The 27,446-nt window shown below is 44.6% G+C and overlaps 3 protein-coding genes and 1 long non-coding RNA gene across 4 annotated transcripts in view; 2 read left to right on the top strand and 2 right to left on the bottom strand.

Annotated features, from left to right (window-relative positions):
• Window positions 1-389: 389 nt before the first annotated feature.
• LOC124260216 lies at window positions 390-909 on the bottom strand. The gene is made up of 2 exons (XR_006894026.1): window positions 686-909; window positions 390-433 (listed from the first exon to the last, which is right to left on the bottom strand). It is a non-coding gene; the product is annotated as an uncharacterized LOC124260216 (long non-coding RNA).
• Window positions 910-11,629: 10,720 nt separating this feature from the next.
• LOC124260222 lies at window positions 11,630-15,456 on the bottom strand. The gene is made up of 2 exons (XM_046694481.1): window positions 13,264-15,456; window positions 11,630-13,099 (listed from the first exon to the last, which is right to left on the bottom strand). The coding sequence occupies exons 1-2, from the start codon at window positions 15,454-15,456 to the stop codon at window positions 11,630-11,632; spliced, it is 3,663 nt and encodes a 1,220-aa protein (XP_046550437.1).
• A 2,502-nt stretch (window positions 15,457-17,958) lies between these two features.
• LOC124260221 lies at window positions 17,959-19,907 on the top strand. Its single transcript, XM_046694480.1, has 4 exons — window positions 17,959-18,255; window positions 18,345-18,990; window positions 19,068-19,347; window positions 19,796-19,907. Exons 1-4 carry the CDS (start codon window positions 17,959-17,961, stop codon window positions 19,905-19,907), a joined length of 1,335 nt encoding a protein of 444 aa, XP_046550436.1.
• A 1,121-nt stretch (window positions 19,908-21,028) lies between these two features.
• LOC124260220 (titin-like) overlaps window positions 21,029-27,446 on the top strand; it is a 129,468-nt gene continuing 123,050 nt past the window's right edge. The window contains exons 1-2 of the mRNA XM_046694479.1: window positions 21,029-21,258; window positions 21,857-22,010. Coding sequence (XP_046550435.1) covers window positions 21,029-21,258; window positions 21,857-22,010 — 384 coding nt within the window. The remainder of the gene's footprint in view (window positions 21,259-21,856; window positions 22,011-27,446) is intronic.

Here is a 27,446-nt window from a genome sequence, read left to right as displayed (position 1 = left end):
ACATTTTCTTTAGTTGTATGATAGGTTGTTAAGTAGGTGGGTTAGTGAGAAATTAGGATGTAATCAGAACAGTATGTAGGTTGTTTTATTTGTTGGGTATGGGGAGATTCCTTGGGGACAAATTAGGTTTAGGATTAAGTCATCACAGGAGCAGGAAGGAATGTACAGTACATAATAGACGGGCCTTCTTCTGTGTGATAGTTGAATTTTTAAGTTTGTTGATCATTTTGCTTTTGTGATTAAATAGAATTTCTTATATTTTCAAAAAGCCCTTTGATTTTATTCACCCACAAAATGCATGAACCATACTATAGAGTCTGACACGTTCAATTCCACACATTACACAATGAAACCGGAACTGTTTCATCATTAGAACAGACACGGTGGTGTTCGCATTATGGCTCTTTATTTCTGGTAGTTCATGTAAAAAACCCTGAAACAATTAAAACATTCTTAAGACAAAACATAAACATATGCTGAGAGATTATCTTTAAATATAACCATTTACAAAATATCTTTATTGCTAATCTATTCCATATACATTGCCTCAATATTTAATTGATGACACATTCCATTTATACTTTAATTCATAAATAGATAGGCATATACATATCATATCATATAGGGAAACAAGCATTCCTTATCATGTAGACATTACACAATATATAAAATATAATAAACCCACCAAGTGTGTGGACCTGGGTATAGTCAGTACACACCGACAGCTTCACGAGCAATACACCTACATCTGCACGAATAAATGAAACATATATACACACTCTGCAGACTAATCAAATGACAGCAATAACAATACAACAAATACGTTTAGTTATTGTTGATTAATGAGAAACATTTAAAATATATATAATGGTAAATCCCTGCTTCATTCTTACATTCACACATTATACATTCATACATTTATACATTATACATTCATACATTTACACATTATACATTCATACATTTACACATTATACATTCATACATTTACACATCCATACGACAGCTGTATAGTACTTAAAGATTAAGTTTAACACTGATAAATAGCTTACTGAATTATTGAATTATTTACCGTTTGTAAATAATTAGACTTACAATGCATTACATTCTGCAACACAACTAGTTATCACAAACTACTTAATATTTACAATATGACAAAGCAGCCAAATTATCAACGCATAAACACAATATGCGTATACATCCAATGAGTATGTACAAACTACAAAAAGTATGGAAATAGACTAACCTTCAGAAATGATCTCAAGATCTCCTATAAATGTCCAAATAAGTCAAAACGTGGTGTGAGCTTCAAAATCCACAAATGCCTTATGACCAGTTGACAGTTGAAACGTTCTGAACTGATAATAAACTTTAAACCTTAAAACAGGGGGCAGTAAGCTAACAAGGTTTATGACAAAGGGACAGTAAGTGGCGCGCTTGGGCAGGCTATTGTGTCGCAGTGCTTTAGGTGACTGTGGCTGAGGCAGAAAACTCATGCAGTAAGCTGAGAGAGGGGTTAAGAGAAGCTAAGGAGTGAAGTATATAATGTTTAAAATACACTAAACTGAATATTTAATTCAGTTAAAACTAATGAATAAAAACACTAAATATATACAAACGTTTCATCCTGTCACATATTTCCCTCCCTTGAATAATGACGTCCTCGTCATTCCGGTTCTTCATCAACAAGGGAAAGCAATGCCTTGGAGATACTTGTGATGATGTGCCCCAAAATGCCTGTCGCTGCCAGTTGTTCCAAGCGTCGACTCTTCTGCTGCCAATCTGGGTCATAATCTCCCGAGGTCTGCCATGCAGGCTTCCTTGTCAGTCTACCAGTTCTTCTTGGTGCAGGTACGGGTTGAGGATGAGGATCAGGAGGCGCAGGAGGGGGTAGATCATCACTGACTGAGTCTTCCGGCTCCGCTTCGGTGTTCGGTGATGGTTGCACTGCTGCAGGTGATGCTTCTGAGCTGCTTTCTCCTTCAGGTATGTGGTCGTCACCACCAGAAGCATCACCTGCTACTTCAAGAGACTGTAGATCGTCACCTGTTGTCTCTGAAGTAGCCACACTCTCTTCCACAGTGTTCTCACTGATGATAGTAACATCCTCAGCAACTGTAGGAAAAAAGAATGGAGCATCATACTCAGACTCTTTATCCTCATGATTGTCATCTTCTACAGTCTTCTTCACTGTCTTTCTTGGTCTAGGAGTTGGCTTCATGGCTGTCGGTTTGCCGTTGTTCTCCATGATCGCTGGTATTGATCCAATTGGCAGGAGATGGTTTCTGTGCAGCGTCCTCTTCCTCCCCTCCCCAGATTCTCTTTGCACTAGAAACACAGGGATTTCCTGATTTGGTTGCAAGAGAACAACATAAGGATCTTCCTCCCATCGATCGGCCAACTTGTGTTTACCGTCAAAGGCTAATGCCTTTACCAGAACTCTATCACCTGTTTGGACTGTGGCACCTCTCGTCTTCAAGTCATAGCTGACCTTCTGCTTGTCTTGAGCTGTCTTTGACGCCTTGGATGCCAGGTTATAGGCTTCTTGGAGCTTCTTCTTCAGAGACTCTGAATAAGCTGTAAGAGACTGGTGACTTTTGTTGGTCTCTATCCCAAAAGCAAGGTCTATTGGAAGGTGAGGCTCACGACCAAACATAAGGAAGAATGGAGACTGGTTGGTTGATTCATGCCGGATGCTGTTATAGGCGTGGACGAGAGGAGCTACATAGGTCTTCCAGTCTGCTTTCTTGTCTGGCTGGAGTGTTCCCAACATGTTAAGCAGTGTCCGGTTGAAGCGTTCAACCATACCATTACCCATGGGATGATAAGATGTAGTCCGGCTTTTCTCCATTCCCAAGAGATTGCACAATTCCTTCATAAGTTGACTCTCAAAGTTTGTTCCTTGATCACTATGGATACGCTTTGGGATCCCATAGTGCATTATGAAGTTCTTGAACAAGGCTTCTGCTGTTGTTTTTGCAGTCTGATTCCTAGTTGGGATGGCTTGTGCATATCTCGTAAAGTGGTCTGTGATGACGAGAATATTCTGGTGGCCTCCCTTTGATGGTTCTAAAGTCAAAAAGTCAAGACAGACAAGCTCTAAAGGCTGGGTGGTGGTGATGTTGACTAAAGGAGCACGTGCATTGGTGGGAGACTTCCTTCTCAAACATCTGTCACATTTCTGGATCCAGTCTTCCATGTCTTTGGCCATGCCAGGCCAAAAGAACCGATCTCTGGCGAGTGACAGGGTTCTGTCTCTTCCGGGGTGTCCCACATCACTGTGAAGTCCTCTTGCTAAACCCGGGTGGTGTAACTTAAAGCTACATTACTATCAACACTATGCATAAAGCAAAGTATGGAAAATGTCTGTACAGTGAAATAACTGAACGCCAGAACGTTCCCTGATTGCGTGAACACTGGTGGCTCACATGAAACACATTATAAAATGTCTATATAAAAAATACACAAAGATGTCTCTCACGCGTGTAACTGCATCTTATCAGTCTCCGAGAATGATGTCATAATACATAGTAGTGGATAGAAGGATGATGAGGTCAATACGCAGGTGACGGTGTCTTGTTAGGCCATATTCCTCACTGGGGGCTCCATTGAAACTGGAACTGTTTCATCATTAGAACAGACACGGTGGTGTTCGCATTATGGCTCTTTATTTCTGGTAGTTCATGTAAAAAAACCCTGAAACAATTAAAACATTCTTAAGACAAAACATACACATATGCTGAGAGATTATCTTTAAATATAATGTTTAAATTACACTAAACTGAATATTTAATTCAGTTAAAACTAACGAATAAAAACACTAAATATATACAAACGTTTCATCCTGTCACAACAATGTGAGTCAGCAGTAGGCTTTGATCCATGCACTCTGAAGAGTTATGGTGCGGTCCGAGTGGCGACCTCAGGAGCACGACCGACTAGACCTTGCAAACTACTCAACCGGTCTTGACCTATCTCGACCTCACAACGACCTCATAACGACCTTGTAAGGACCTTTACGACCTTAGTTCGATTTTAGTTCGACTTCAGTCGACCTATCTCGACTTAGGTCGGCTAAGTTGAGAAGACATATGCTAAACCAGCTAGACCTGTATATCGACCTAATTTCGAATTAATTTCGTCCTAAGTCGACCGGCCCGACCTCACCGCGACCTGTGTTCAACCGGGAGCGACTGGTTCTCAACAGAAATTCCACTTTTCTGCCGATTAAACCCTTGGTTTCCAAACTGTATAAATTACAGGGTGCATTTTCACCAGGTACCCATTCAGTTAGAGGACTGCAAAGTAGTAACATCACCATCAGGAACATTGGCGTAAACCTGGTGAGCCCCGAAGAGTGAAGACTGCTTACCATTTGGATGCAGATAACCTGGCACCTGCTTGAACTGGTGGATGACCTGGAGAATGCCAACCCTCCTCCAAAGCCAAAGCCTCAGCCGTAAGCACATCCATCTTATCCTTGACGCCTTGGAAGCTGAGTATCGGTCAGATGAGTGGGATCAGAGTAGATGGAATACTGTAGCCCGTGCTTTCAAGGAAAGGTGGCAATTTCCATATTGCACCGCAAGCACATACGCATCAAGAAGCCTCCCAAAAGCGGGTCCCTCTTCTACCACTACAAGAACTTTTCTCTATCGTCTTGCTGGCACTTGCAGATGCCGACTACAAGTTCCCGTGGGTCAAGGTCGGGGCCAAGGGATCAGCATCAGACGCTGATGGTCTTCAACCATTCACGAGATCGGATGGAAGGCGATGACCTTGTATTCCCCGTATGGTGTGCCATACTTCATCATCGGCGACGATTGCCTTTCGACTCCGCCCCTGGATGAAGTCCTTTTCCATGTGTCAGATGGACCCCGATCAGCAGATCTTCAACTGCAGGTAATTATTCTATTCCATAAATACCTAAATCAAATTATAACTTAGTACCTTTGGATGTATGCAATCTTATATCAAAGGTTTTGAATTTTGAATGCATTTGACTTAAACATTTTTAATTTGTGACTTTGGCAGACTGTCTCGGGCCAGACGAGTGGTGGAGAATACCTTCAGGATTCTGGCTATGAGGTTCCATAAACAGATATCCCTGGCATGCGTCACTTTACACAACATGCTGAGAAGGAGGAACCAGATCAGTCAGATGAACCTCACAGACCAGGAAATGGGGACTGTTCACTCACCCCAGGCGAGTGGCGCTCCTGCACACAGCTGCGTGATGGGGATAACCGGGGTGCGAGGAACGTTACTCCACTAGATGGCGCCAACCAAAGAAACTATTTGAAGGACTATTTCATGGGCCCAGGAGCTGTTCATTGGCAAGAGAAAATGACATCCAAATGACTTTAAAGTGTACTCTATTATTTAGGACTACTTCATTCACAAAGGAACTCTTGTTTGTTTTTTTATTTACACTATTTACAATTGGTAAATGCAAAAAAAAAACACACAATGAAAACTAACTGTATACATGATGAACAAAACAAACTTTATTACAATCGTACAAGATGTATTTACATTTACACTTAGCAATGGATGGAAACTACAAAAAAAAATCAGATAAAAAAGCTTATAAATCTTGTATTGGAAACTCATTTAAATAATCTGAAGGTAACATTTCACATCAGCATAAAGTGCTCATGACAATATATGAGTATCAAGTTCTACTTCTCAGTTTCACTGTCCTTGCTGAGAGTCCTGAACATCCTCTGAGGTGTGTGTAGGGTCCAAGAGACCGCTTGGCAGGTACAGAGATATACCTGCTGCAGCACTGGAGTCAAAGTTGCGGAAGATACCAGCCTGATCCGCTGCTTTGCAGCGTGTTGGAGAGGGTGGTGTGCGCAGGGTGGACCTCGGGGTGGCAGTAGGTTGATGTGGAGATGATGTGCTACCACTGGCTGCCTTTTGGCTTTTATGAAGCATCCGAGTACAGATCAACTTTAAGACGAGCACAGATCGGCATGACAGGCCACCTCAGCCAACTCGACCTAATGTTGACCTAACCTCAACCTTTTTTTGACCTAGCTCAACCTATTCTCGACCTGGTCTCGACCCCATCTCGGACTGAAGGTCGAGGAGGAAGTCTGGGAAAATTTTTGACATGAGGTAGACCTGATTCGATCTGACTCGACCTCACTCGACCTAACTCGTTCTGAAACCCGACCAACTCGACCCCCAACTCGACATTCAGGTCGAGAAGGTCGAGTAGCGTGAGGTCGGCACTGGGACCGCACCATTAGTGAAAAAAAAGATAAGAATGGGTGGGCCTTCTCAAAATGTCAAATGGATATTTATGATGATGTATTATGTTACCTGTTCAACGGGAAGATTCTATGGAAACTAATAATTGACAATGCCATTATATTCCACCAAATTTCAACAGGAACAATGTACACAATCACAGCATTTATCCACAGTAATTATCCCTGCAACGCTTTGTGTGTGTGTGTGTGTGTGTGAGTGGGGTAGGGGGTGGGAGGTTTAAAATGGACTCCATCTGTCCATTCATATTCTTTTTTTCCAGAGCAGAACATAAAAACTGTTCAATATTCCTCCACCAAACTTGGCACATAGATAGGTCTGGTGGTGAGTTTGAGCATTTTGGTAGCTTTGGATTTCTGAATAAAATATTTTTGGCATTCCATGGCATCAAATTTGACTTCGACTGAATTTGGTGGTAGTGCTCCTTTCTTGAACAGAATTTGAATTCCTTTCAGTACTCTCCTTCTACTTTGCTGACTTGGTTGACACATGTCATCATATCCCAAATTCGTAGATTGATGCTCATGCTGTTTATCACTGGATTGTCAAGTCCAGATTCGATTATTTGCAGACCGCCGCCATATAGCTGGACTGTTGCTGAGTGCAGCATAAAACTTAACTCACTCACTCGCTCACTGCTATATACATGCCAAAACAATGGACATAGTGATAGCTACTTGACATATTCATGAAGATTATTTTGCTGTTGCGGGGGGATACTGATAACTTTGTCTTCTTGTTTGAATTACAAACAAGGGAACATGCCGACACCTGTGTTGTGGTCAGTGGAGCAGAAACTTCTCTTGCAGAATACAGCAAGCGGAGTTGAGTAGGCTGGGGTGTAATCTGCTTGTGTCAGCAAACAATGCTTTAGATCAGTCAACAAACTGGCATTTTGTAGCAAAAGTTAAAACTGTCAAGTATATGTACTGAAGAGCCAATTTTGAGTCAAGTGTGGATTCTCTAATAAATTTAAACAAACATGAATAAGAAAGGCTCATTCTTGTTAAGAAATACTAATTCTTGTATGCATAACAGTTGGTTGAATTTCATAAGATATGTCATGACAATTTTTTTCTTATATCAGATGCCCCAGTGATCACCTCCGTCCCCAGCAACAAGGATGTGACAGAGAACACCAGTCCCAACATCGACTGTAGCAGTAACATCACACCAGGCAAGCCTTCAACAACAAGCTACAGGTGGACAGGTCCAGGTGGTTACAGCAAGGATGGGGTTGTACTTGACAGACCTGTCACCAGGACTCAGGGAGGAGTGTACATCTGTACTGCCTCCAACACTGCAGGACTGTCAGACACAGCTCAGGTCAACATCAATGTGCCGTGTAAGATTTTATTTATGAAATTCTGTTTCTTGTCTGTTAGTCTGTAGCTCATGGGTTCTACTCTGTTGATATGCAACAAAAAATTCTCGATGATAGATGTGTGCCAATGTTACAGGGAAATAGTAACATCTCCACACCAAAGTGGATGGATACCTGCCATTATGAAAGTAATTTTGTGTTTGGTTCTCTTACCTTGCTATTCTAGTTTGTGTGTATTTGTGTGAAGGTCCTGATGGCAGAATAATCAGATTGAGAGACTGTACAGGCCATGGATAATCCACAGTCTAATATCGCCCATTGCACATGCCATTTCATGTTCACATTCAGAACCACCCTTATATGCTTTCAGACTCTTTGTTATTTTTTCCCGATTTTTTCAGTTTCCTTAGGATAAATTTTGGAAAGTAACTATAATCCCCACTCTGACTGGAATTATTAGTTACGTCCTATATGGATATTTTTCTGTTTTCTTTCAATCTTTCACTTAGCAAGAACATGAACTTTTGTTTCTTGACATGGACAGATTTTACCTTTCTCATTTTATCAATTTCCCAAATGAAAAGTGATGCCCCAAATGCTAATGTAATAACTTATGTACATACAAACAATGGGCTTTCTGTATTAAAGTTACTCAAAAGTAAACAACGTTAGGCATCAAAGATAAATACAGATGATTTTGGTGAAATCAGAATTACTTTCTAATGTGAAAGTATTTTTAAGAGCATTTTGGAAAAAAACACAGGGATATGTTATGTGAATGACTGAGTATGGTTTTAGGCCTATTATGGCAATATTTATCTATATCCAAGCATCATCAAAGAGAGGATACAAAAGAAATGGGCTTCACACAAGAGATAAAAATAAACAAGTATAACCAGACTACCCTACAACCTCTTGTGATAATCATGTTTGTAAATTTTGTCATCTGCTTCTACCAGACGCCCAGTGATCACCTCCGTCCCCAGCAACAAGGATGTGACAGAGAACACCAGTCCCAACATCGACTGTAGCAGTAACATCACACCAGGCAAGCCTTCAACAACAAGCTACAGGTGGACAGGTCCAGGTGGTTACAGCAAGGATGGGGCTGTACTTGACAGACCTGTCACCAGGACTCAGGGAGGAGTGTACATCTGTACTGCCTCCAACACTGCAGGACTGTCAGACACAGCTCAGGTCAACATCAATGTGCAGTGTGAGTATGTCAGTCATGCTACCATGATTCCTTAAAACACACGAAATTGTGGAAATTCTCTGTGTTATGTTCCCCAAGAACAGCAAAACCTTCTCACCCCTTTCTGAGTCCATGTGACCAAACACCATGGTTGGGAAGTGTATTTTCTGGGCATGAGGCCTAGGTAATATTTTTGGGTCTTTCAACACATTTCAATGTGCAGTGTGAGTATATGGTTAAGATATCATACAAACCTTGAGAAAATAATTGAAGATAAAATGTTTTCTCGGTTGATTTGAATCAGATTTTTTGTATCAAGACAACAGTGAAGAGTATTGAAATGATGCTCAGATCATATTCAGTCCAGTTTAAGTATAAGATCATGCATATGAAACACATGCTTACGTCACCTGTCAGACATTACATCAATTGAACCCACGCCTGCAATTAGTTAATCAAAACAATTATGAAAAAATAATGATAGTTATATTGGAATCTTTTATAATAAGCAATCACCATGATATTAAATATATGTTCCTGTTAAGTCACTGAAGAACATGAAGGTAAAGTCCGTTTGGCTCAAAAGCGGACCAATGAATTGCAATCTAACTCAAAAACTCATAAACATGGCTTGAAGTCTGCCAAGGATCCCCACCCCTGGTGCCCAGACTGTGCTACAGTTGCCTGTTCCCTTGACGAGCGCTGTCATTTTTGTACTCCGCTGTCCGTCGCAGATTTCAAGTCTTACATCAGCGCCAAGAAGAAACGTTTGTCGCAACGGAAGAGGAAGATGTCTTCTCCTGTTTCTTCTGTGGACTCCCGGTCTTCTCTTCCTCGAATGCCGGTCGGACGCTCCTCTCCCATGATAGATCAGCCGTCCACCCCTGCGCCGCGTTTGCTGACGCCTGAAGCAAGCGCCCGTCTGACAACTTTGTTGACCTATCCCGGCTGGACGCCTTGTCTCATCCGGAGGTACAGAAGCTGCTTCGGATGCTCCTCTTGCCGGCACCTGCTGGAGTCCAAGCTAGCACCGTTCAAGCGCCGTTGCCGAGCATTGTCCCTGCGCTGACGCCTGTGGCACTTGATTTTCCTGTTGCTGGCTTGTTGTTTCAGCCGACGCCGACGCCTATGCCGACACCCATTCTGACACCGGCGCCAATGCCGACGCCCATGCTGACGCCGGCGCCTATGCCGACGCCGACACTAGCGCTAGCGCCAATTCCGTCGCCTTTTGCAGACTACCGTATCCCCAGGAAGGCTACTGTGTCTAGAGAGGAGGATTTGGAGCGTCAGTTAATTGAAGAGCGTTCCCGACGTCAGGACGCCGAGCGCTCCCGTCGTTCTCGGCGATCTCGTGCCAGGTCTCCTCGTCAGCATCATCGGTCTAGGAGTCCTCGTCTTAGTTCAGATACTTCTCATCGACGTCGTTGGTCTGAATCAAGGTCTCGTTCTCCTGGACGTTCCAAGGATAGGGAGAGGTGTTCACGGTCACCGATGCGTGGGAGGCGATACCGTTCAAGGTCACCTCCTGTTCGCCACTCGCCGCGACGTCCACGTTCCCCGACGGTTACTTTGAGTGCTGCTTCTCAGTTGTCTTCGAAGCGCCCAACGAACCCTGCTGCTTCGGGTCAACAGTTTACTGCACCTACCGTGTCCTGACACTAGGAGCTCTATTTTTCTCCCGATTATAACGAGGAAATGTTGCAACAGAATGATGATGGGGGCGCTTACCTGCCTCTCTCTGCTGTGTTCGACTGGATTGCCGACAGGCTGCCGGATTGTCCTTCTCCCTCTTCAGGTTTCGGCCAACCCGAAAGCTATTCGGTCTTCTCCTGAGTTACTCCTCCCGCCTCACCCGATGGTGGCCGATGCTGTGCCTTCTTTGGACGCTGACTTTGCTACGTTGTCTCTCAATACTACTATTAGGGCTCCTAAGTCACGCAAAGGGGACTACAAGATACATAGCTTGGATTTCGCTGATGGAGGCGCGGCTCAATGATGAATCCGTCAAACGCTTATCGGGTTCCCCACAGTCATCTTACCGAGTGCAGGACTCGAAGATGCCGGCTATTGATGCAGAGCTCAAGCAGATGTTTAAGCCTGTTTCAGCGTTGGCCTCGGCAACTTCGACTGCAGCTTGGGATTTGACGGAAGACCTCGCGTCAAGGTTAGAACATCTTACCACCCTGCTTCAATGGCAGGGTAAGGTGTTACATGATTTGCTGGTGCACCTCCAGGCGGCTTTGGCAATGACGACTGTTGTTCGGCGGATGGGTTTCCTTGAGCCCAGTTCTTGGCAGGAAGAGTTTAAAAGGAAGCTGTTAAAAGCCGCTATTGCGTCTCGTTTCCTCTTTGATGACAGGATTCCGGAGGTTTATAAGTGTTCCGTACTCACAAATAAAAACTCGTCTCTGCGTACTTGAATTTATTGTTTCTTCGTTTCCAACCTACAAAGTCCGACGTACAACGATGAATCAATGGCGAACGTGAAATTGTGTAGCTTTCACGCTTCGAAAATGACACACAGACAGACAAACATTTTGCCGCACACTGTTCTGGTCTAAGGGAGATAACTCGTCACATTACCTGCTACACTCCCCCCAAATTAGGATTCTCTAATTTCAAATACTTGTACAGCAATATCTGCAAACACAACAGTACCACTTGTACATAAACTATTATGAATATAATTACTTCAAATTCCTTTAGAATTTCACACGTTAGCATCACACTAATGTATTGAGGTGATTTTGGCACACAATGTCTGCTCATACCATGAATGTTCATGTTAATGTTAATGTGCAAATGTCATTTGGCACTGGTTGCACAGTTCATAGTTCATTCTGCTCGTCCTTCTCCACCAGTAAAACCAATTTGTGAATTGGTCTCTCCAAGTAAGATACAGGTCCAAGTCTCTTACCATTCACTGTCAGGTTTCTGTTCCCGACAGCCACCTTCACTCTAAGTACTAGATTGTCCTTACCAGTGTAAGTTTCGCAAACACGTGCGATCTTCCACTGATTACGAGGTAGATTATCATCCATGATTAACACAACGTCACCAGCTTTCAAAGTTCTACATGGTCGTAACCACTTCTGACGTACTTGCAGGTTTTGCACAAACTCTCTTCTCCACCTGTGCCAAAATTCATTGACACAGTGCTGAACACGTCTCCATTGCTTGCGAGAATACATGTCCTCTTTCTGAAACTTGCCGGGAGGCGGTAAAACAATGTTTGATTTAGTGGTGAGAAGATGATTTGGTGTCAGCGGTTCTGATGAGTTTGGATCAAACAAAGTGTCTACTGTAAATGGCCGACTGTTCACTATCGCCATTACTTCAGCCATTAAGGTTCGTAAACCTTCGTCATCCAGTTGCTTTCCGACTTGTGACATGAGGTTAGAGAGTACACTTCTGATTGAACGAATCTGTCGTTCCCATGCTCCCCCCATGTGACTAGCACTGGGTGGATTCATGACAAATGACACAAAGTCACAGTTTTTGCTCAACATGAAGTTCTTCACAGAATCAGGATCATATAATTCTCCTTGAGCTCCCACAAAGTTAGTACCCTGATCACATCTCAACTGGCGAACAGGTCCTCTCACAGAGATGAACCTCCTCAACGCATTTATGAATGAATCCGTAGACAATGTGTGGGTAACCTCAATGTGTACAGCCCTACACACTAAACAGGTAAACAAAGCGCCATAACGCTTTAGTTCCTTTCTTCCTTCTTTCACGTAAAATGGCCCAAACATGTCCATGCCGCAATAGGTGAATGGAGGAGCCTCTGACATTCTTTCAGTCGGCAAGTTCGACATTTTCTGTTCCTGAACTGAACCACGCTGTTTCCTACATATCACACACTTGGCGATATGATACCTCACTGATGATGAACAACCGATTATCCAAAAGCCATGAGCACGTATGGCATTTGCTGTGAGTCCACGTCCCTGATGTGCTGCCTCCTCATGATAATGTCCGATAATGAGGGTTGTGATATGATGACGCTTGGGTAGAATGATTGGATGTTTCAAATTGTCCGAGAGTTCACTCAACTGCACTCTTCCTCCAACACGAAGAAGACCATTGGAGTCTACAAACGGGTCAAGCTTGAACAATGGACTTGTTCCCTTAACTTGTTTCAGGGTCCATTTACGATTAACTTCACTTTGTCGACTGTTGTCAAAGCACTTTCCGTCGATACAATCTCGGATGTTCGACTTCAAAACCTTCAGTTCACCTGAGAAGCACTCAGATTGCACATGTTTAAGAATCTCAAGTTCAGCGTTCTCCAACTGATCAACAGACAGTGATCCTATCAATGGAGTCTCACCTTTATCAACAGGTTCATTGGGAAATTCCTTACGAATTCTATGCATCAGCTTTTGCTTTAATCTCAAACAATGAGCAACAGCTTTCTTGGCATTCTTCCACTTTGAAAATGACTCAGACGACTTACTTCGAACGTTGTTCGAACACTAGAAGCGAGGGTTTTCACCCGCTTTATCTCTGAATCATCCAGAGATACCTCAAAACGTTCACATTCCTGATTATCAATGTCGAAATTGGGATCACACAGGAATCTTGGACCACTGAGCCAAGTTGATGTGGCCAAGTTCTGAGCACTAACACCTCGCGAAGCTTCGTCTGCAGGATTGTCCACACCTTTGACATGTCTCCACTGATCTGGTGTTGTATGTTCTCTGATTTGTTGAACACGATTGCCCACAAACACATGATAGCGAACTGAGTCATTTGATATGTAGCCCAACACTGCCTGGCTATCAGACCAAAACACCTCTCTTAACTTCTCACAGTGCAGTTCCCTTTGAAGAAACTGACTGATGCGTACGGAAATAACAGCGGCTGTTAGTTCAAGTCGCGGTATCGTGACTGGTTTCAGGGGACACACTCTTGCCTTCCCAATAACGAAGGCACAGCACACATTGCCATTAATGTCTGTACTCCTGAGGTAAGTACACTGACCGTAGCCTAACATGCTCGCATCAGCAAAATGATGAAGTTCCTGCGACTTGACTTCACCAAAGTGTTCAGGTTTGAAACATCTTGGAATTGCTAATTCCTCTAGATAGAAAAGTTCAGACCTCCATTTCTCCCACTGAGATCTTAGATTGTCTGGTAAGGGACTGTCCCAATCCAGCTGATCCTTGCAAGCAGCTTGCAAAACCTGTTTGCCTGTTAACACTACAGGAGCGATGAAGCCCAGTGGATCGTAGATGGAGTTAATGGTTGATAGCACACTTCGTCTGATGAGAGGCTGATCCTTGAGTGTGATGCGGAACTGGAAAGTGTCGGATTCTATACACCAGTTCACACCGAGGGCTCGTTCGAGCGGTAAAGGATCTTTCATGAGGTCAATTCCCTTTACCTCCTTCGCACAGTCTTCCTCCGGGATTGCTGCTAATACATCTCTTGAATTCGATATGAATTTGTGGAGTCTTATTCCACCCTCACTGCACATCTGTTTGCTCTTCTGTATGAGCTGAACAGCTTCTTCCACTGTGGATACGGAAGTCAAGCCGTCATCGACGTAGAAATTCTCACGCACAAACTTAGCTGCATCTGAACCATACTGGTCCTCGTAATCCTTCGACACTTGTTTTAGTCCATAGTTGGCACATCCTGGGGATGATGCTGCCCCAAACAGGTGCACAGTCATTCTGTAATCTATGGGCTCAGAGTTAATGTCATTGTTGTCAAACCACAAGAATCTAAGATAATCTCTGTGTTTTTCTACCACGTTGAATTGGTAAAACATTTGTTCAATGTCACATTGCACCGCAATAGGTTCTTTGCGGAATCTACAGAGCACACCTATCAATGTGTTTGTCATTTCTGGTCCCTTCAGAAGATGATCATTGAGTGATATGCTATGATGCTGGGCACTACAGTCAAACACTACACGTATTTTGTCCCTTTTCTTGGGGTGGTACACCCCATGGTGAGGTATGTACCAAGAACTTCTTGACTCATTTCTCACATCATACACTGGCACTTGTTCAGCATGGTGATTCTTAAGAAGTTTGTCCATGAAACTCTTGTAATCACTCTGGAAATGTTGGTCTCTCACAAAACGTCGCTTCAGCTGCTGGAGTCTATTTAAAGCAACAGTTCTATTGTTTGGTAAGATGGGATCTGATCCCTTGAACGGCAAAGGCATTTCATAATGTCCATCAGGTCCTTGATGTATGCCGTTCTCCATCATTGACAGAAATTCCTGGTCATCTAATGACAATGGATCACCTGAACACTTTCTGTCATTGAAATCCATTTCCATCATCTTGGATACATCGGCTGGATATACCGGTACTTCCTTGATTGAAGTCTTGTAAGATACACACACTCTCTTGGTTTTCTCTGGTTCAGACTGTAACGCACATGGAACGACAGATGTCATCACGCGATGACTGAATCCAACCACTCCACAGTGGTCAACATCCTTATGATAAACAGTTCCAACTATTCCCCAACCCAAGTCTGTTTTTTGTCCATAGGGATCGTTGTCATTGACTGGAGGAACTACTTCCCTTGGTGTGAGTGCACGCGGGCAGTTGTAGCCTATCAACAAACCAACATCAACATCACATAGAGGGATAAGTTCACTTTCCAGATGCTGCAGATGAGACCACATTCTTACTTTACTCGGAGTTGGTATGTGCTGTCTATTTGCTGGCATAATGTCTCTGGTGTATGCCGGGGGGCAAACTGATTTGCTCATGATGATTAAAACCACGAATTTGTAGACCACTTATCTTCTGACTGTTGATAAGCTGATCTTCTGCCGTCATTGTGGACAACATCAACTTGACCTCAGGTCCTTCAACTTGCAATGACTTACAAGTTTTGTCCAGAATGAATGTAGTGTCCGACTGAGTGTCCAATAGGGCATAGACTAAACGTTCATATTCAGGCCTACGATGCGATACCCACACAGGCAGTATCATAGAACACTGATCACCTTGTCCGCTGTCAACATGACCACTCACATGACTAACACTGGATTTTGTTGCCTCACTTTCAACCTGACTGTTTTGTGTTGTTGTTTCCTTTGCTTCGGTTTGATGAGAGCGTTGAGGCAAAGCTGATTCTCTCTCACGGATATTTCCATGAAGGGGTGTCGGGTGGTACCTTCCACAAATGGAGCATCTACTTCTCTTTGGACAGTTCATAGATCTGTGTCCTGATTTCAAACAAGCAAAACACAAGTTTCTTTCCTGTGCGAAATCCTTCCTTTGCTGCATGGATAAAACCACAAATGCTCGACAACTGTCAATATCGTGATTGTTCTTGTTACAGTACAGACATACTGTGCTAACTTGTGAAGTCTGAAAAACTGTCCGTTTCCTAGGAACTATCGGTTTTTCCGAGATTGATTTCGAGTAGATACATATCGGGATAGTGTGACAGGGTCACATAATGTCTGATTCTTTCCTTATAAAGGAAACAAACTCCTTGAATGGGGGAAAGGCATGTCTTTGATCCCTCCAATTTGCAACAATTCTGCTCCAACGATAAGTTAGCCACTCAGGTAACCTTGTAATAATCTTTTGATTTTCTCTCTCATCATTCCAGATGTTCAGTGTATCCAACGACTGCATGGCGATCAAGCACTGTCCAAGATAATCCGAGAGTTTTCGTAAAGCTAAACCGTCCTTACCCTCAATCTTGGGTCATGTGTCAAGTTTGTCTCTGAATGCATTAGCGATCACAAAGGGGCTGCCAAATCGTTTCTCTAACAAAGCCTTTGCTTCTTCGTACGACTCACTAGTGTTCAGTAACAGAAATCCTTCAACACACTCCCTCGCAGATCCACCTAGATATTTCTGTAGATAATAGATGCGTTCTGCAGGTGGCACACCTCTACTTTCAATCAATGTTTCAAAAGCACGTTTCCAGCTGACGAAAATGATTGGATCACCCATAAATACCCCAGGTTGAGGGATAGGAAGCCTTCCAAGGGAGACTTGATCAGCAAATGACTTTGTGATTTCAGCAATGTTCAACGAATTGTCATTTTGTCTGAATCCAGGAGATAAATAAGAAAGTCTAGTGGACACACGAGGTGCAGGGGTAGGTTTCCAATTATTCTCTCTTGTGGTAGCTGTAGCAACTTGAGGTTCCATGGTGGGAGTCTCGACTGCATCAGGCATCAGGGGATTATTGACTATATAATCCTTCACGTACTCTTCTGCACTTTGTTGTTTCTGATCAACTATAATGTCTCTCCCATACAAAAATGTCCTTTCACATTCATCAGCTAACACAGAAAACCTCGCCTCCGCCATGTCTAATTCTTTCTGCATCGATAATTTGTCCAGTTCTAATTTCTTACGTGCTTCTGCATCTGCATATTTCATCTGAACTTTCAATGCCGCTATGTCGGCTGCCGCTGCGGCCTTCGATGAAATTCTACTTCTGTCACTTTTCACACTAGCCGCCACATTTGATTGATTTTCACTCATATTGGCGATGAATTGTATAAATATATGCAAGAAATTCTCATCAACTTACGATGAAAACAATCTGACAATGTCTCACTTCACAAATCCACCATGAAACTTCGAATTGCAAAGCACATGGCGACCACATGGCAAAAGCGAACGCACATTTCCATCCTATCTCAGCTTGTGAATACAATTTCACTGTTCCGTACTCACAAATAAAAACTCGTCTCTGCGTACTTGAATTTATTGTTTCTTCGTTTCCAACCTACAAAGTCCGACGTACAACGATGAATCAATGGCGAACGTGAAATTGTGTAGCTTTCACGCTTCGAAAATGACACACAGACAGACAAACATTTTGCCGCACACTGTTCTGGTCTAAGGGAGATAACTCGTCACATTACCTGCTACAATAAGGAACACGCGAAACTTACCAATACTGAGGTTTCTTTGTCTATGTTCGAAGCCTTGAGTTTGGCCTTTCATGGCAGATCGTCTACAAGGGGTAGAGGTCCGCGACGCCTCTGGCAGAGGACGTGGCCGTGGCAGATCCGAACCTGTTTTTCAGCGCCGTCAGCAGGACCGTCCCCGGGACCCCCCTTGGACACCCGGCAGGGGTAGGGGGAAACGCCCTTACTCCGGTCGCTGAAGTTTCGACCCAATACGACTGGGACCTCCCGCCCCCAGCCATGCCGGTTCGTCCTACTCCAGTAGGCGGGAGACTGGGGATCTTCTGGCCCAACTGGACAATCCTGGAAGACCCGTTTGTCACCAACATTCTCAAGACCGGTTACAAGCTGCCAATCGCCGTGTCGCCGCCTCTGACTACAACGCCCCAGTCACGTGTGTATGCTCCAGACCAACAATTACTGCTAGCAGACAGCATTCACACTCTGTTACGCAAACAAGCTATAGAGACAGTGCTAGACCCCCAACAGTCCCCGGGGTTCTACTCACCCATCTTGCTGGTTCCCAAGAAGGACTCAGTGAAACTACGCATGATTCACAACATGGCAGTTTTCAACCACCATATCTTTCGGAACCGCCTCACTTCCGCATGGTGTCCCTGGAACAGCTACTAGCCAAACTTGCGCCCAGGGTCTGGTTGGCCAGCCTCGACCTTCAGGATGCCTACCTGCATGTGCCCATTTACCACCATCACAGGAAGTACCTGAGGTTCTTTTTCAAAGGGTCCCACTACCAGTGGAAAATGCTTCCGTTTGGAATTTCCACGGCCCCATGGCTTTTTACTCGGATTACCTCGCCGATCACCTGGTTCCTCCATCTCAGGGGCATCGACTTTGACCCTTATATAGACGACTGTCTCATGAACCACCTCGACCCTCAGTTGCTTCACAAACAGATGCACTTTGCCATTCGTCTCTTGCAGCTGGGATGGATTATCAACATGGACAAATCCCACCTAGAGCTGTCCCAGGAACTGATGTTTGTAGGAGGCCTATTCCTGACTCATTGCGACCTTGTCAGGATTCCGCTGGATCGCTGGAGAAAGATTGTCAGTTTCGCCAGCCCAGGTCTATCTCAGCCGCTCGTGCTCAGGGAGTGGCAGTCCCTCTTAGGTCTCCTCACCTCAGCCCAGGACTTGATGCTCAGAGGTCGTTTGATGCTTCGGCCGTTACAGCGCTTTCTGTTGCCTTACATCCAGACGGACGACCTTCAGTTGAGGTTCCTTCTGCCGCTGCATCTCCATGCTTACCTCCGTTGGTGGACTGTCGAGTGAACGTCTGCGCAGGAGTCTCCTTGACAGAGTTTGTTCACGATCATGAACTGTTCGTAGATGCGTCTCTTCAGGGTTGGGGTGCACACCTCAACGACCAGACCACCTCGGGACTGTGGTCCGCCACCGAGCTAGGATGGCACATCAACAACTTGGAGCTGCAAGCAGTCATTTTAGCGGTTCGACACTGGATGCCTCTGTTGCGGAACACCAGGCTCCTGATAGCTTCGGACAATTCTACGGTGGTGTGGTTGATTCACAATCAGGGAACGACTAGGTCCAAACAGTTGTTGGAGCAGACTTTCCAGCTGACTAGTCTCCTGGACAACAATGGCATCACGTCAGATCCCGACGCATCCCAGGGTGCAAGAACGTCCTGGCAGACGCTCTCTCAAGGCCGGGCAAACCATCTCCCACATGCTTCACTCTCTCCTTCTTCGCCCTAGTGGACGGTTGGGAGAGCGCCTGTGTCTTCTATACGGCACTATATCCTTTTATTTATTAGTTATTACCCTATACATTACCTTTATCAGGGTTTAGGGAGTATCCTTCAGCAATATGGTTTGAAATTTATTCGTATTTTTCACTGTTTATTCACGGTTTTGTCCGTGTTTGTTCAGTTGTCTACATTTCATGAAATTCTGTTTTCGTTGTAGGTTTAGGTTCTCTGCTGAAGACCTATTTATTGTGGCCTAGCTGCACAACACCATGTACTTCCAGCTCTCGCTGCAACCTTTGTCAGCATTTAACCAATATTGAATTTATTAAATATATTTTTGTGTACTTAGGCGTGCTAAAGACAAATCCAAACAACTTTTTCAAGTCATGGATAAGCCGGCTGAGTCCCTCACATGTCAACTGATGTCAGACGACCCTCTTCCTTCCAGTGATCCGCCATAGATGACCTCGGAGGATGGGCGTGGGACGTTGCTCACCACTTCGAAGAAGAGGGCTGCCACTTTGGACATCCCTTCATCGCAGACGAAGAAGAAGCCATCCTCTACGCAGAGACGGCCACACACCCCTAAGATGGCAAGCAACTCCACGAGGACGTCTGCGCAGACGACTAGGACTTTCTCGGACGAGATTGTCCCGATGGAGGAAAGAGGACTCTATGCTCATCATCCTGGAGATACATCGCCCCAAGAAGAAGCAGGCCTCAGCAACGGTAACATCAGCGCAGTTATCTACGCAGTCCGAGGTATCTACACTGACGGCAGATAAGCAATCTCAGGACCATATCGCTACCAACACAGACAGGGCAGCTCATCTATCACCGCAGACATTCATCCCCGGGGCCTTCATGCAGCAGTTCTCGCAGCAGATAATGGAGATGATGGAGAGGCGCTTTGTGCAAGAAAAAGACCAACAACCAGCCCTGGACACCACCCACAGAGAGGACCCGGACCTGCACAAAGGACCCACCGCCGACGACACATCGGAGAGGCATTCCATTGACGACTCAGATGAACAGCCTACGTGGAGGCTTGCGAAGGTGTGCGGAGACATCAACATCTCACAAATCGTCAAGGGATTCGCCGAGGCATTCACGAACCAAGAGACGCTCGCCTCCATGCAGGTCTTCACGCAGGTCGCCCTACAGACGCAGCTCCACAGGCTCATCTCCACGCCGATCGCCGCGCAGGTCTCCATGCAGGTCTCCACGCAGGTCTCCATGCAGGTCTCCACACAGATCTCCACACAGATCCCCAGCGGAGGATGATCAGCGATCACAGATCAGTGCCCCTGAAATAGAGGACGATGGCGGTATTATATTCTCGGACGCAGAGATAAGATATTGGATGGCCAACGGACTGGAGTTAGCGACACCCTCTAAGGAAGAGAATACAGCACTCACGTACCTGATAAAGGACGATGATGTCGACACGATCCCTCTACCGCCAATTGATCCCATCTCGGAAGTTCCAGAGAACTTGGACGGAGCCTTCAGGAAGGCAACGAAATCCCAGGCGCCGAATATTCCACAGTTATTCAACGCTAAGAAGTTCTTTCTACACAATATGGACCCCTTCATGAAGGCACAAGAGATCGATGATAACTACAAGGTCATCAACGACGCCCGGACCAAGTCTTATAAGATTGATGACAAAAAGCTGGCGCAGATAGAGACGATGTCCAGAAGGATGTTCTTCAGCCTGAACAGATCCAGGGCAGTGAATGAGACGCTCATCGCCAAATTCAGGGACTCTTTCGCAGAGGAGGACCGGATGATCTACTCTGCTCTACTCATGCAGAAGAAGGACCAGCGGTTTATGACGGACCATCTATCATCCATCTCAGCAGCGTTGACGTTGGTGGGACGACAAGGACTACTGGCATCCTGCAACTGGAGCGAACGCTTCACGAAGTTGCTGTACAGAGCCCCATTGTCGACATCATCCGTCTTCGCAGGGGAGATTGACGACGTCGCCAAAGAAGTTGCCAAAGACTCCAGAGAAGTCCTCAGGATAAAGTCCATCGATACACTAGCCAGTGTCATCAGGCAGACGTCCCAGCGCTACTCGGGCAAGTCAAAGTTCGCAGGCATCCAGAAGGCAAGAGACAAGAAAATGAGCACCTTCAGAGGAGGGAAGGACTCTTTTCGTCGCCCAGCCGGCAACTATAGAGGACGAATCGGACGAGGCAGGGCACCCAGAGGCGCCAAGGATCAGAGAATTCCCCAGTTCTCCCAGTAGTTTTGTAGACGTCCACCCACTTGTGAAGGTTGTACAGGAACGGCTGGGTGTGTAAGACTCCAGTCGTTCCGAACCCCTCCTTCATCAAGTGGGTGGACGTCTACAAAACTACTGGGAGAACTGGGGAATTCTTCAAGATCCTTTTGTATCCAGCATCCTAAGAGACAGATATTGCATACAACTACGAGCAACTCAGCTGTTGACAGACGAACCTCAGAAGTTCAATTTCACGACCCATCGGACAGAGAGGCTACGAGAAGCGGTCACATCTCTACTAGAGAAGGAAGCCATAGAAGTGGTGGACCAGGTCCAGCTCTCACCAGGATTGTACTCCCCAGTTTTCCTAGTGCCAAAGAAAAACTCCAAAGAAAAGTTCCGACTCATCTACAACATGAGGGCCTTCAACAGAGATTATCTACGCAGACCACCAAAGTTCAGCATGATACATCTACCACAACTCCTACACCTCGTCCGTCTGATGGACTACATGGCCAGCGTAGATCTACAGGACGCCTACCTGCATATTCCTGTACATCCGGACTCAAGGAAGGACCTGAGGTTTATACTGGACGGACGACACTACCAATGGAATGTCCTGCCATTTGGAATATCATCGGCCCCCTGGTTGTTTACAAGGGTGACGAAGCCCATAGTCACTTTCCTACATCATCGAGGTTTACGCAGTACATTCTACCTAGACGACGGGATTCAAGTACATCAAGATCCCAAGCATCTCAGACTACAACTGGACTTCACCATCAGACTGTTTACACAACTGGGGTGGCTAGTGAATCTCCTCAAGTCGGACCTAGAACCTACACAGGACCTGCAGTTCCTAGGAATCCGGTTCATCACAACACAGAACCGCATAGTGGTACCAGAGGACCGATGGCTCAAGATACAACAGACGATCTCGCAAGCTCTACTCTCTCCGTTGGGTCTGTTGGGTCTCCTCATGTCAGCGCGAGACATGACAGCCAGAGGGAGACGACAACTACGCCCACTACAGGTCTTCGTCAATGCTCATCTGGACGACCCGGAACCCTTCGGACTCCCGGACGCACTACGCCCATATCTACTATGGTGGACCCAGAGATCGAATGTTTGCGGAGGCACCTATTTAGCAGAGCCGGAGTGCAAGACGCATCTCTACGTGGACGCATCGCTCCAAGGTTGGGGAGAACGTCTCGACGACGAAGTGTCAGCTGGGACATGGACCAAAGAGGAGAAAGATCTGCACATCAACATGCTGGAAATGAAAGCAGTACTAAACGCCATACTCCACTTGACAAACATTCTGGAGAATGCTCATCTGATGGTGCATACGAACAACTCCACAGTGGCGTTTTACATAAACAGGCAAGGATCAACAAGGTCGGCGAACCTCCTGGACCTCTGCTTACAACTGTTCAGCATAACAGACAACCTGAACATCCTCATAAGAGCATGCCACATTCCAGGAGCCAAGAATGTGATAGCAGCCACACTATCCCGTCCAACGCAGCCATCCCCAAAAGAATGGATGCTACATCCACAGATCTTCAAGCAGATCATGGGAGCATGGGAGATGGGAGCACCACTAACAGACCTCTTCGCCACAAGATTCAACAATCAACTGATAACATTCATCTTACCAATACCAGATCCACAAGCATGGGCAACGGACGCTCTAAGCATCTCCTGGGAAGGACTAAACGCTTACGCGTTTCCAACACCAGCTCTAATACCGAGGGTGTTGCAGAAAATCAGCCAGACGAAGGACCTACAACTGATTTTTGTCGCTCCTTACCTTGAACAAGAGAGGATATTCCGCCAGGGCAGCGAAAGCAGTCACACTAACACTACACAAGTCTACACGCACCTTGTACGACGACAAGTGGAGAAGTTTCGAGACATATGCTGCGAGGACCGGCTTTACAGCCATAAAGGCGACACACCCTCAAGTGGCGGACTACTTTTGTCACTTACGACAAATAAGGCGGTTAAAAGGGTCAACACTCTCAACATACCTAGCGGCATTGAGCTCAGTCATCACCATGAGGACGAGTGCAAAACTGACGAAAGTACCAGAGTTACTGGCCTTACTACACTCTTTTCAATTGGAGGACCAACAACACAGATTCAAAGCTCCGGCGTGGGACCTCAACGTAGTTCTACGACATCTCACCAGTGACGTCTACGAACCATTAGAGAGAACATCCTTTGAAAAAGTAGAAAACGCTGTTCCTGATCGACTTAGCAACAGCAGCAAGGATGTCGGAAATACATGCTCTGGACTTCAAGAGAACACGATTTGATGAAAATCAAAACACTGTGCATCTGGGACTGAGATGGGACTTCATCGCAAAGAATCAAATGCCAGGTCAACCGGACAGACAATTCCACGTCCCGGCACAATTTTCAGTCTTTGGACCACAGGATACGCAGGACCTATCCTTGTGCCCAGTAAGTGCATTGAAAGTCTACCTACAAAGATCCAGGACCAGGAGACGGAAATTTAAGCGTCTTTTCGTCCCGATATCGACAGCGACACAGATGGAGGTCTCCCGCACTACGATATCAATCTACGGGCCTACAAAGCAGCAGGACTGGATCCTCCAAGAGCCTCCAACCCACATGAAGTTAGAGCTCTGGCTTCAACACTTGCTCTACATGGGAATCAGGACGATAATTGAGGGCTGCTTCTGGAAATCAGACATGGTGTTTGCCAACCATTACCTGAGGGACATCGCCACCGAGGACGTTTCCGGCATTCACCATTTCGGCCCAGTGGTTGTTGCACAACAGTTGACAGTCCCTCAAAGGCACTGAGACGAAGTCTCGCCCTTTTATCACATGACTTGCAAAAGCGTACACTCAGAAGAGTTCAGCTTTAGAGTCTATATGCACGTCAAAGGACAGACTAGCATAAGTGATATGACCCAGTACTTGTAAGGATACTCGTACAGGAAAGGGTCACTTCTCCACTTGGTGCTTGCATCAAGAGATGGAGTCGCAAAATCCACATAAAATGATAACTGAAGCCAGGACCAAAAGTTAACAATTGTGGTCCCCCCGTCAGACATCTGGAAGTACAGGGTTACAGCAGCAGCAGAGACTAGCAGTAAAATAGAAGTGCCAACAAGAAGTTCCCGTAGGGGGATATATAAGACATAAATCACTACATGAAATCCAGAAGTAGCTTGACCCACCACCAAATCCAACAGATTCTACAAGCAATAAGCATGAGTCAGGATAAGGAAAAATATGTAATTTTCTGAATAAAATTGATATTTTATACTTATCCTGACTCATGAGGTAAGCCCTCCCAACCTTCCCACTGGACACTTTGGATTTCCCTGCAAATTAAAGTGTTGGGCTCATAATTCGGAGAGAGTGAAGCATGTGGGAGCTATGGTGCCACTGTTCCCGCCAAAACGGCCAGACAGATAACTCATGGTGAGTAGTGATTTTACGTCTGTTTTTATTGAAGGGAGCTTCAATGGAAGATACAAGTGTTCCGCTAACGTTCGCAAGAGGAAGGAGACAAGCAATAAGCACAAGTGGGAAGGTTGGGAGGGCTTACCTCACGAGTCAGGATAAGTATAAAATATCAATTTTATTCAGAAAATTACATGTTTATGTGATAACATCACATATAGATGATGCATCATATCATTGACATTATTAAAAATATATACAGCTGGTGTTAATAATAAAAGGTTTATAAAATGAATTATGCTTCCACACACTGTCTTACATGTTAGTAAGTGATTCGTGACAGGTATGTTCACTTTATGAGTGATCGGTAACGATATGGTTACTAACTTAAGGTACATAATTGATAATAATTAGCTAAATATTTATCACTATGAAATAGAGAAAGAATATAGAGAGGGTGCTCACCTGTGAATATGGAATAGTACAACTTTAGAAAGATATTGTTGTGTCAGCCATACACGTGTGGTAGCTGAAGGATGACAATGTACGGGTAGCACATACGATTCCGTATATAAGATAGTGGTGAAGCAGCCTTCTGATGGAAAGATTATAGAGAAACAAAAGGCTGCCGTGACATTATTGTATTATCGCCTGTTACAACTACAAAAATTCCCGGCAGGGTTACTGTAATATTTTGATGTTTAGAGCTTTTGAAAGTGCCCAAACAACAAACAATCTTCTCATGTGATTCATGCAAACCCCTGAAAACAGGTATTTCCCAATTTTATCATATGTTATTGGACACAAAGCCACTGTAATCAGAAAATAGGCTTTTTCTTGTCATAATTTTCCTATTATGTAGACATGAAACTTAAACAAGGGAGATCTTTGCACTGAGTCCATTCAGATTATCTGTGGTACCCTCACAGCCCTCCAAACTCCTGAGCCTTTGCTTGTACCCTCCTCTGACCTCAATACTGAAGTCTGCTAAAAACTTTTTATGGCATATACCTTTAATATTGTAATATACCAGTCAAACAAGAAAATTCACAATCCTATGTTAAATTATATATATAAGAAAGGACACAAGAGTGTGGTATAGAGGTTATCATTTATTTGTTAAGGTCGATAGGATGAACTGAGAATAATCACAATGCCAAAAATTGTTTCCATGTGGTTACAGAATTTGTCAATAAAAGATGTAAACAAAGTGTCAAGTCACAAGAAATTAAATATGATGTTTTAAACTTCAGTAGCATGTATGACCACGATGTGTGCGGAACACCAAATTCACTCTTAAAAAACTTGTGGTTAATTAATACTGAGCGATTAAAAGTTGCCAAAAAGTTGCCTGCTTCACACCCGCCCGCCAACGAAACCACAGAGAGGTTACGTAACTCTGTCGCCAGTGCACTGCAGTGAGGTCACATGAGGAAGGATTTTCAGTTAGTTGTACATAAAGTGTGTAGCAAGCTCATCATTTTGATGATTTCTCGACATCAACGAAGACATGCCGAATCGTTGATAATGTTCCCCCAGGCACATTTAGGAGGGCGCTGTGCCTTGCCCTTTGATTTCTGCGCCCTGCCCTTTGATTTCTGCGCCCTGCCCTTTGATTTCTGCGCCTTGCCCTTTGATTTTTGCTGCCCTTTTTGTTTTACGCCCTGCCCTTTTCGCCTCGATACGAGTTTTTTTCAGCTGTGCTTGATTTTTACAACAACCCGTGTGTATTTTCCGGATATTATTAAGGACAGAGTTTTCTCCCTTTCTAGGGGTGATGCAAAATTGTTTTGATAATGATTAGGAAATTGGCATTTAAACCATGGAGAAGTCATAGGTGTTTAATTCGCTTTACAAATCACAATGCCTACCAAGGAAAGAATCAAAAGGAAAAGAGAAGCAGCGGTGAAGGTTGAAGCAAGGAAGTGTCGCTGACTAATAGATTTCTTCGCTCCTAACAGGTATGTGCCTCTAAGTTCGTGATTTTTAGGCCGTTGATTTCCCTTTCCATTTCACATGCCTTTCAAATAAAACCTTCATTTATTAAAGACAACGATGTGTGAACTAAATGGGATGTATTTTTGTACGTTTGGGGGACCTATATTCATGTGACTGTGCTGTTTAGGTGAAAATCTGAAACTTGAAAATGTCCGCCATTTTGAATCCATCAGCAATTTGAAATTGATCTTGAATTATTTTGTTGTTTGTCCTGGGAAATGAAATAGTTAATACAGCTTGCATAACAGGTTAACATGGTAGCCTTGTTTTTAGTGTTTAGTGTCGATTTAAAAAAAAAGTAAGGCTTGAAGGAGTAAAACTATCA

The sequence above is a fragment of the Haliotis rubra genome, unplaced genomic scaffold, assembly GCF_003918875.1.
Source record: "Haliotis rubra isolate DU_JTF1 unplaced genomic scaffold, ASM391887v1 Scf755, whole genome shotgun sequence".
Classification (NCBI taxonomy): domain Eukaryota; kingdom Metazoa; phylum Mollusca; class Gastropoda; order Lepetellida; family Haliotidae; genus Haliotis; species Haliotis rubra.
Note: the sequence above shows the minus strand (reverse complement) of the source record. Positions and strands in the feature narration are given on the sequence as shown.